This window comes from Etheostoma spectabile, chromosome 7, assembly GCF_008692095.1.
Source record: "Etheostoma spectabile isolate EspeVRDwgs_2016 chromosome 7, UIUC_Espe_1.0, whole genome shotgun sequence".
In the NCBI taxonomy this organism is placed as follows: domain Eukaryota; kingdom Metazoa; phylum Chordata; class Actinopteri; order Perciformes; family Percidae; genus Etheostoma; species Etheostoma spectabile.
The window spans coordinates 10916966-10927249 of NC_045739.1; the positions used below are offsets into that span (position 1 = coordinate 10916966).

At 40.8% G+C, this 10284-nt stretch overlaps 1 protein-coding gene and 1 long non-coding RNA gene across 3 annotated transcripts in view; one reads left to right on the forward strand and one right to left on the reverse strand.

The window, feature by feature from the left end:
* cacnb3b (calcium channel, voltage-dependent, beta 3b) overlaps nucleotides 1-10284 on the forward strand; it is a 21279-nt gene that overhangs the window by 4290 nt on the left and 6705 nt on the right. The window contains exons 1-5 of one of the 2 annotated variants that reach the window (XM_032520858.1): nucleotides 3426-3729; nucleotides 7148-7267; nucleotides 8051-8173; nucleotides 8290-8411; nucleotides 8647-8699. In XM_032520858.1, the coding sequence (XP_032376749.1) occupies nucleotides 3685-3729; nucleotides 7148-7267; nucleotides 8051-8173; nucleotides 8290-8411; nucleotides 8647-8699 (463 nt within the window). In that variant the 5' untranslated portion in view covers nucleotides 3426-3684. Of the gene's footprint in view, nucleotides 1-3425; nucleotides 3730-7147; nucleotides 7268-8050; nucleotides 8174-8289; nucleotides 8412-8646; nucleotides 8700-10284 lie in introns of those variants that run through there. The other variant, XM_032520860.1, reaches the window with a different exon arrangement.
* LOC116692512 (uncharacterized) overlaps nucleotides 9789-10284 on the reverse strand; it is an 18542-nt gene continuing 18046 nt past the window's right edge. The window contains exon 3 of the long non-coding RNA XR_004332718.1: nucleotides 9789-9892. This is a non-coding gene — a long non-coding RNA (uncharacterized LOC116692512). The remainder of the gene's footprint in view (nucleotides 9893-10284) is intronic.

The window sequence follows — 10284 nt, forward strand, 5'->3', positions numbered from 1 at the left end:
TGTGTGTGTGTGTGTGTGTTTGTGTGTGTGTGTGTGTGTGTTGGCGCATCAGTGTGCAATGCCTTAATTAAATCTGATGAACCAGCAATGTTGAGAGGGCCTACAATTCCAGTTCAGCTTCTGTTCCTGTTCCTGTTAAAACTGCCTTTTTTATTATTCTTTACTTATCAAAGACAAGAAAAAAAGTCACAATGTAAGGAAGTATGCTAATTAAATAATGTTTTCATATTATGACATCTGTATGTTTGGCCGGTCTTATAGGACATCGCCTTATTCTACAATTTGAAGTATCTCCAGTTGATTCGTTTGTCATTATCGGCTGTTATCTGTAATCTGTGCACACAAACATCTTTTATTTTACTAAACCATCCCCTGTGTAGTCACAATGTTTAAGACTCAAACCTGAAAGAAAACACATTTTTTTAGATGTGAAGCTGGTATGCATGAATATGTAGGGCATCATTACATATTGATAAGTTTGACATTCCCCCAGTTAGCTCAGCCTATTAGCCAAGACTAACTGAAACTTAAATCAGGTCAGTGTCTAACAAACACATCTGATTTAATTAAGGATGCAGCAGCACAGTGCCGTTCTGTGCTGCACTGTAGGTATACAGCTTTATGTGGGTTAGCTCTAGCCTCTCTGCACTTTGAAGCAGTTTGGTGAAGTCAGATTGAGGCATCCCTGGAGGGGTGACAGCCTAAGTATGCACAGTGTAGCCGGTAAGGCCAAGTCGACAGCTGAGAAGAAATATAGAGATTCCTGGCTGGACTCGCTGCGTCCTGCCCCTTTTGCTCCACTGTATGCCAACTGTATTCACTGTCGACCCACCCCTGTTATTACATTGTCCTCACTTCAGGAGCATTTCTCTTTGCAGTTAATACAAGATGATCCCAATTTGTACAGACTACTGTTACTGTGTGGACTTACTTGAAAGTGCTTATTTATAGACTGCCAAGGGCTCATTACAGGCAGGGAGAAAGTATCCTGAGGCAACATTAGAGCAGGAGGAGGGTGAAGCTGCTCTGGACAGGATGGAGTATCAATCTGGGTGGCTCTCCTATTGATCCACTCTGCCCTACTCTGGATGCACTGTGAGAAGAGCTTTTCGCTGGCTCTAGATGATCCACCTCCGCCTGTAGTGCTGCAACAGCTCCCACTGCCCACAGATAGTAAGGTGTCTCTTCTGAAGTCAAAAGGTCGGCGACATGGGCAGGTGACCGCAATGCATCTGTGCTTAAATATGCAGAATTGTTCGGGAAATAGGTAATCTGGCTTCTCTTAAGTACCCTTTTGCAAGCCAGTCCCCAGTGCAGAACTTCAGTTGCTTACAGTACAGGAGTGTACTGGGTCAGGCTGACTGCGTTGCTCTGCGGTGCCCAGCAAGAAAACAAATAATAGGCTCACAATCAAACTTCAATATTTTTTTGGTACCTGCTGAAATGTGTCTGCATCAGCGCCAGCAAGTATAAAAAACAATCTTCTTTGTTCTTTAATCAGAAATTTAAAACATATAAAACATATTCATAACGTTCCTGTACAAATGTTTGTGTTTAGACAACATTCATAATATCAGAACTTTGCTTTGTTGTGTTAAATTAAACTGTGAACTGTGTATAACAGTTATATACAATATATAAGTAAAGCTTTTTTAAAGTATATTTTTTTAAATCATTATCAAAACTCTGCTATTGTGCACCTGTTAAAAAAAATAGCCATGCTGTGATGAGAATTTGCATGGGTTACCAGGTTCCTCTATTGCCTCGATTGTGAATGCCTTTGTGGACTTTAAAGGAAAGTGCATAAAAAGAAACATTATGAAGTCACCTGCATCACATTACCTGGAGGATTGAACAACACTAGATGTAATATTCTGTCGGACAGAAGAAGAAAAAAATATATATAGGCTCTATAATGAACAGACAGTCCTCAGTGGTTGTCTGTTCTTGTTCTCCATATAGGCACTTTGTTCACATTCAGATGGGCTATCTGGCATCAGTGAATATAGCTGAGCCAGTCTCAAATCTGCTTTGCTCTTTCTTGAGGGAATTCTTCAAAACTCAGTGAACTTTGACAATCCTCTGCTATCCTCTCCCCACTGCCAACCCCAGTCTGTGATGGGAGGAGTGGAAGGAGAGGAGAGAAGAGCTATATTTTGACCGACCGAACAGCAAAAAATAACAAAAAAAGATTGTGCTGTTTATCAAAAGAAAAGATTGTGCTGTTTATCTCTGGTCCTATTGTTCTAATGTACTGGCTACCTTGCTGTTTTCTTCACAATCTTTCACCTTTTCCCCTTGTCTTTGTGTCAATTCAATTTAAGGAGATTAAAATTAAACACACACAACACATTACATGACTGACATTTATAAAAAAAAACTTTTCAGGATTTTTCAGTGTTTATGTAATCTCTTTCTTGCTTCATCAATCGAATTTGCTACTCAGGTATATTTTGTCCCCTCTTTCTGTTTCTAGCTCTCTTTTCATTTTTTTGTGTTTTCCCTACCTCTCTCCACTCTTTGCATTCTTCACTCATTGTTTGAAAAACTCTTACTTGATGACTGCTTCATGCACAACACTAATGATGAAATAGCCAATCTTCTCGGCTCCCGATGGAGCTAGTTGCTCTTACTACAATGTGTGGGCATGTATGCATGCATGTGTTTGGATGCTTGCTTCCCTTTAATTTAAAAAAGCCGTGTAGAAATGTAGCCCTAAGACATTTTGGTTAAAAGCCCTCGTGGAGTGCACTTAATCCTTAAGCAGCCAATGTTGAATGAGGGTAAGGGAGCGCATGCTGCCAGCATAATGGATGCTGAAGTAGGGTCTTCAGTGCCTGCGGCGACCTGGAGAGAAGGCATGCAGCCCTGGCTTGCCAGGAACAATGATGCTTGTCTCCTACAATAGAGACCTCTCTGCTGGCTTATTAAGACATCTGATGGACTCTAGATGGCTGCTTGCTGACTCACCGCTGCATTTCTGTTCTGTAGGCTCATGCATCACCTTCCTGTCAGGAGGATGGTGCAGGGCAGGCAGACAGGCGGGCACAGCCCTGCCCTCCTCTTCCTCTCATCTCTCTCTTTTCATTTCTCCAATCATGCCCTCCTCTTGTGTTAGCTCCCAGTCCTCCACTATCTTTACACCCTTTGTGTTATTGAAGCAGTCACTTGTAAAGCGAGGAGAGGAATGACAATCACAGACTGTTGTCTCTCTGCATTCCCTTGCCCAGTGAAAAAGGATAGTCTGTGGTGTGAGAGTAAACCAGCCTAGCTTTTATGTCACTTTTTAAGGATATCTTAAAGCGGCATATAAGAGACACAAGGAGGAGAGGAGAGGAGAGGAGAGGAGAGGAGAGGAGAGGAGAGGAGAGGAGAGGAGAGGAGAGGAGAGGAGAGGGTGCATGAAAACAGAGAGAAGCTCCTACTCTTACATGTGGGCTGGCTCGAAGCTGAAAAAACCCACTGTACTGTACCAGTGTACACGGGCGTGTACACAACAGTGCTGCAGTCAGGGCATCAATTTTGTATAGGAAATGGCTATTGAGGTAGCGCAGCAACGTCAGCTGTAAAGCACTTAGGCTGAGCATGCCTCCCTCTCTCTCCCCACTGTAACCACGGGCTGAGAGGAGGAGGGTTCCGCCTTTTCTGTGCAATGGGGGAGAAGAAAGCGCTTGCAGCAGAATCATGTCTGCCTCCGACTCGAGCGCTACAGGACTCATCTGTAACCAGGTACGCTGTTGATGCTCTCCCCCTTTTGTTTAATCACTCTGCATGCAAACTCAGTCTCTTCATTCATGAGTCCCTTGTCTGTCTGCTCTGACACATCTTCTTTCTTTCTTTTTCTCTTCTTCAGTCCCCTCTCACTCTTGTCTCAACAGAAGTCTATTCCTGTTCACTCACATTGCCAGCATCTCCACACTTCTCTCTTCCCTCCCTCCTTCTCCTCATCTTGTCTGGACATACTGTGCTGCACACATACAGTTTCTATCTCAACTCTGTAGGTTACTTTACAGCTTTGCATTGAACTTGTACTCCACTGGGACGGCCATCTGTTGAATGCCATAGATTACTATTTAGATAGAATCTTTTCTATGTGTTTTTGTGTTAACTATCTACAATACGATAAAACTTTATTGTCTTTTTACACTGAATTTCATTTTGCATTCCCGAGCAGTTGCACTCAAAAAAAGAAAAAATACACAAAGTTTGACAACATTTACACAAATAGTAAAAATATCAAAACACATCAACAGCCATAACAAAGAAATGTGTTTCATGATATCCTTGGATCCAGATCTTAATTGCCAACACACCAATTTTGGTTTGGCAACAGGATAGACTGATATAAAAAAAAGAGTTCTTAAGCCTGTTGTATTTAAACAAAGGGACTTTAAATTGCCTGTTAGAATCTGTTCACTGCAGCTCAGCAAGGAAAGAATGTATGGAAATACAAAAAAAGACGTGTACTGAAATGACTTTGGAAAGTACCCTCTTGATTTCTGGAGCCTCATATTAATTTCAGATGACTTTGGAATATCTATTTGCACAAGACGAGTACTGTTTTGTCCCACATCACTTAAATTGGAAGCATGTTAAAGTATGAAAAGGAGGAATAATCACAGCAGACACAAAGTTTCAATGTCCATATGGGCATATGAGTATTGTTTGAGACAGATTTGAAAGGATGTGAACCTATCTTTTAATAATAATTTCATATTGAAAAAATAAAACCCTTCAAAACCTTGCAACAAGTGTTTTGATGTTGCTGATGAGGGGGATCTGTTTTCTTCATTAGTCTCAATATATATTCTATTGGCTTGACAGTTGAAGATCAATTTAAAATCTTCTAGGTTGCTCATTGGGTCTCTTCAATTGACACAAAGGCAAATTTATACACCTGTCTTCATCAGTCCTGCACATGGAGAGAAATATAAAACAGCCAAGAGTCTGGGACTGGGAATGGCTTTGAACAGCAAAGCACTGAGGTCTGTGTCAGAGTTATCAAGAGGTGATGTTCCACATAGTAATTTAAAACTTCCCACACAATTAATTACATTAACAACTTTTTTGTCACTCTTTGTATTGAAAGCTGAAAATACAATACAATAATTTTCTGCCAATGCTTGCACTGTTGTCAGTAGTGGAGGCTATGATGTTTTTGAGAACATTCTGGTTCCAACATGTAAACATAATGTTGTTATCCTTAATTTCAGGTTATTTGCATCTGACATTGACATTTCTGCAGGTTTTGCACAGCTCAAAAGACGAAAACCAGTCAACAAAGACAATCTGAGCATTTTGCACTCTCAAAGCTTGTTGGGAATCCATGCAGCATTAAGCAAAACGGTGTGATGCTATAATGGAATGTGTTTGTTGTTTTCCCTTCTTTGTCATTACAGACATTTTCACTCTAGGCCCTCTTCATCAAATCAAAACCATATCAATGTGCAACCTTATAAAAGTGTGGTCTGTACACAGTAAGACAACATATTTTGTGCTAAAGAGTAACTGTCTCTTACTTCAGAATATAAATCCTCTTCATCCATCTGCAAATCTCCGTTTGCTTTACTGTAATTAGGTTTTGTTTTTTCTGCTGGTGGACCCTTTAGATTCTGCTCCACCTCAGGCAGCCTTTGATATTCAAATGATATCCACAAACTCTGAGCTGGATTCAGCTAAAACATTTTTTGTGCATGGGAAAAAGCAAAGAAGGGATGTGAATGGGGGGGAGGGGGAAGAGAAGAGGGAGGAGGAGACGGGTAGAAGAAACAAGGTAAAAGAAAGATGATGTTGTTATTGAGCTATCTTTATATTATGTGGGTGCTCCTGTCTGGTATGTGAGGAGGCTTCCAGCCCTGCACCCAGCTGGGACTGCAGCCACCGGAGAAGAGCAGGGTGCTTATGGAGTGAGAGGACAAAAGTAGGATTTGGTGAGGTGAGCTTCGCAAGAGTTTTATCAACCTGAAAGTGAGTGAGTATTAAGTGTAAAGAAGGCGGCAGGTTCTGTATCTGTCTGTACTTTACTTGTTGTCCAATGAGTTTTTAATATTTTCTTTTACAATCATAAAAAAGAGGCTGCTTTTTGTTGTTTTTGTGTTTTCCAGAAATGTGATGTTCTTATTATTTGGTAATTGACATTTAAATTACAAACTTAATTCAATTTATTAATAAAATTTGAATTATATGTTGTAATTTTTTTAATTGGAATTTGTGTGTTTAAGTGAGCGTTGTGTATCTGAATTTTGGAATATTCAATTAGTTTTTGCTTTTCTGAAAATGTTTTCTTTCCAAATGTAAATGTCAAATAAAAATGTTCCAATAGTATTTCATTTTAAAATAGTGTGTCCACTGAGTGAAAGGCAGCTGCATTCTGGCTGCAATCGATTATCATTCTTTAATGCCAGGTTGTTGCCACAAACTAAAACCTATTTAATTTAATCATGAATCATACCCTCCAGTACATTACACATGTCCACTCACATATGACAGATATTTTGAAAAGTGTTTTTATTGAATTTAAAAATAAATTTCAATTTCAACTTTTTAATTCTGACATATTTTTTGCATGTTAATTCACTGATACACAAAAAATTTAGAACACAAACTTCAAATCCAAAACATATAATTAGCTCTGATTTCTCTAGTGACACAACTCCTGCACCACATCCTTTGTTGATTCAGACTAATTGGATTTTAGAAAATGGGTGTGACGATGGATTTGTTGCATTGTATACCTTGCTGAAGACTCTGGGCGTTTACCAACATCTGGTGTGCCTGGCTGAGTGGATAAATAGAGTACAAGCACTGTGCTGGTTGTTGGTGTTGTTGCAGTATGCACATGTTCCCCTGAGACGGCTGCTTTGGAAAGCTGCAGGAACTCACTGGTCCTCGCAGGCTGGATCACACGGTTTCAGGAAAGGATAGGCAGGTTCAGCGACAGGTTGAACAAGGAGAAATACATGGCAGACACAGAGGGATATGTAGGTTATCTGTTTGGAGCTGCATCCGAGCTATTTATACAGTTACTTAATCATTAGTATTTCTTACCAAGTAGCAACAGCTGCTCACTGTATGGTATTGTGGTGGATTTATCTCCTCTCTGCCTGGGCTGTAACAGTTATATATCTCCTCTCCTCCTTTCTTTCAGGGTTCAGCCGATTCCTACACTAGTCGACCCTCGGATTCCGACCTGTCCCTGGAGGAGGACCAGGAGGCGTCTCGGCGTGAAGCCGAGCGCCAGGCTCAGCTGCAGCTAGAGAGAGCCAAGGTGGGAGCCTATGGGTGAAAAGTTTGTGCTTTTCCTTAAATTCACCTTTAGATCTTGAGAAGCAGTATGTAAACAGCTGAGTCATCAGAGGTTGCTTGGCAATAGACCAATTTAATTTAAAGTGCTCATATTATGCTTTTTGGCCTTTTCCCTTTTCTTTATAGTGTTGTATATCTTTTTGTGTACGTTATAGGTTTACAAAGGGCAAAAGTCCACAGTCCACTTACCATCTTCCATAGAAAACACTGTTCACAAACTGCTCCAAACAGCTCTATTGTAGTCCAGCCTTTACTCCCGTGACGAACGCTCTTTAATTTGTAACAAACATTACAATGCTTGCCTAGCTGCTAGCATGGCACGCCCTCATACTCTGCTTCTAACTGGGTAGTAGTTCTTACCCGGGTACTACGACTCCGAACAAAGATGTAACAGTGTGGGATGCCTCCCTCTGTAGCTAAAAGAGAGAGCTCAACACACAGGGTGAAAAGAGGAGCTGCGGCAATGTGCAGTACAACAAAAAAATATAGTGTTAATTGAAAATGAAACCACATAAACATATTCTGATATAACTTCTAAATATAATTATGAACCTGAAAATGAGCATAATATGGGCACTTTAAATTCATAAAGCTCTATAGACCCTTCAGAGCAAATGTGTGTATAATTGAGTTGGCCTCAACAAAACAACCTTCAGACTAAAGATTTAGTTTAGGAAAGGCAATGTTACTGAATATAGTCATACATCTTATTTATATTTTTTTTAATTTCTTTGTCTGTCATTAGTCTAAACCAGTAGCATTTGCAGTTAAAACCAATGTGAGTTACTGTGGGGCACTTGATGAAGATTGTCCAGTCCAAGGTGCTGCTATTAACTTTGAAACCAAAGACTTCCTGCACATAAAAGAGGTAAGAGCCCTTCAGCATTAGGAGCATGTTATATGCAAACAAACTTTTGAACTTAATATCATCACATTTTGCAGCATAACTCCTGAGTCAAAAAGGTGTGTTTCACTGTCGTGCAGAAATACAACAATGATTGGTGGATTGGTCGACTAGTAAAAGAAGGGGCAGACATCACTTTCATTCCAAGCCCAGTCAAACTGGAAGCCATGAGGATAAAACAAGAGCAGAAAGCAGCAGCAAGGTCACCCAGCTCTGAGAGATCTGTTCACTCTACTTGTCTCTGTGTCTCTGTTTTTCTGTCTGTCTGTCTGTCTTTCTTGCCCTAATTCCACTAGCTTCCTGTCTCGCACACTCTTTGAAAACTTTTTGTTTGTGATGTAACTAGTTCTTGTTACTCTGTTTTGGAAGTCAGATTCAAAAATTGCATCCTGAAGGGATTCTCGCATAATGAAGCTTTGCATTATGTTGCTCCACAGGAAAGGAGGGAACGCTTCATCTGGAGGCTGGAGGTCCACCCCGCCATCTGCAGGTAAATGGGACTAGAGAAATCCTGCTGCTCTGTCTGTCTGCTCTGCCTCTACTGAGACTGCATGCTCTCATAGCATCAGATTTAAATACATTCCTGGGCTAAAATGGTTTCTATTAGAAGAAATGTGTGTTAGGGAAAAGTTTAATGATTATGTGAGATGACCACTCAGTTGTGATCCGCCCTCCAAAATGTACACACTAAGAAAAAAAGTTACTTTCTTGAAGAGCCACAATGTAAATGCACTTATCTTCAGACAAGCATGGCATGCATGTTTTCTTTGTCTTATGGAGCCTTTAAACTCAAACATTACTGAAGAAATTACTTATTGCCATTTACAGTGGGGCCAAAAAGTATTTCGTCAGCCACTGATTGTGCAAGTTCTCCCACTTAGAAAGATGAGAGAGGTCTGTAATTAGATATATCATTGGTACACTTCAACAATGAGAGACACAATGAGAAAAAAATCACATTGTAGGATTTTCAAAGAATGTATGTGTAAATTTTGGTGGAAAATAAATATTTGGTCAATAACAAAAGTTCAGCTCAATACTTTGTAACATGACCTTTGTTGGCAATGACAGGTCAAACGTTTCCTATAAGTCTTCACCAGGTTTGCACACACTGTAGTTGGGATTTGGGCCCATTCCTCCTTGCAGATCTTCTCTGTTGCTGGGCAACACAGACTTTCAACTCCCTCCACAAATCTTCTATGGGGTTGATGTCTGGAGACTGGCTATGCCACTCCAGAACCTTGAAATGCTTTTTACGAAGCCACTCCTTCGTTGCCCGAGCGGTGTGTTTGGGATCATTGTCATGCTGGAAGACCCATCCACGTTCCATCTCCAAGGTTCTCACTGATGGAAGGAGGTTTTGGCTTAAAATCTCACGGTACATGGCCCCGTTCATTCTTCCCTTAACACGGATCAGTTTTCCTGTCCCCTTTGCAGAAAAACAGCCCCAAAGCATGATGTTTCCTTCCCCATGCTTCACAGTAATTGTGGTGTTCTTAGGATGCAACTCTGCTTTTTTTTTTCTCCAAACACAACGAGTTGAGTTTTGGTTTCATCTGACCACATGATATTCTCCCAATTCTCTTCTGGATTATCCATATGCTCTCTGGCAAACTTCAGACGGGCCAGGACATGTACTGGCTTAAGCAGGGGGACACGCCTGGCACTGCAGGATTTGAGTCCCTCTCGACGTATTACTGATGGTAGCCTTTGTTACATTGGTCCCAGCTCTCTGCAAGTCATTTATCAGGTCCCTCCGTGTAATTCTGGGATTTTTTGTCACCGTTTTTACAATTATTTTGACCCCACGGGATGAGATCTTGCGTGGAATCCCAGATCAAGGGAGATTATCCCTCTTGTTGTATGTCTTCTATTTTCTTACAATTGCTCCCACAGTTGATTTATTCACACCAACCTGCTTGCCTTTTGTAGACTCACTCTTCCCAGCCTTGTGTAGGTCTACAATTTTCTTCCTGGTGTCCTTCGACAGCTCTTTGGTCTTGGCCATGGTTGGGTTTGGAGTCTGACTGTTTGAGGCTGTGGACAGGTGTCTTTTATACAGATAAAGAGTTCAA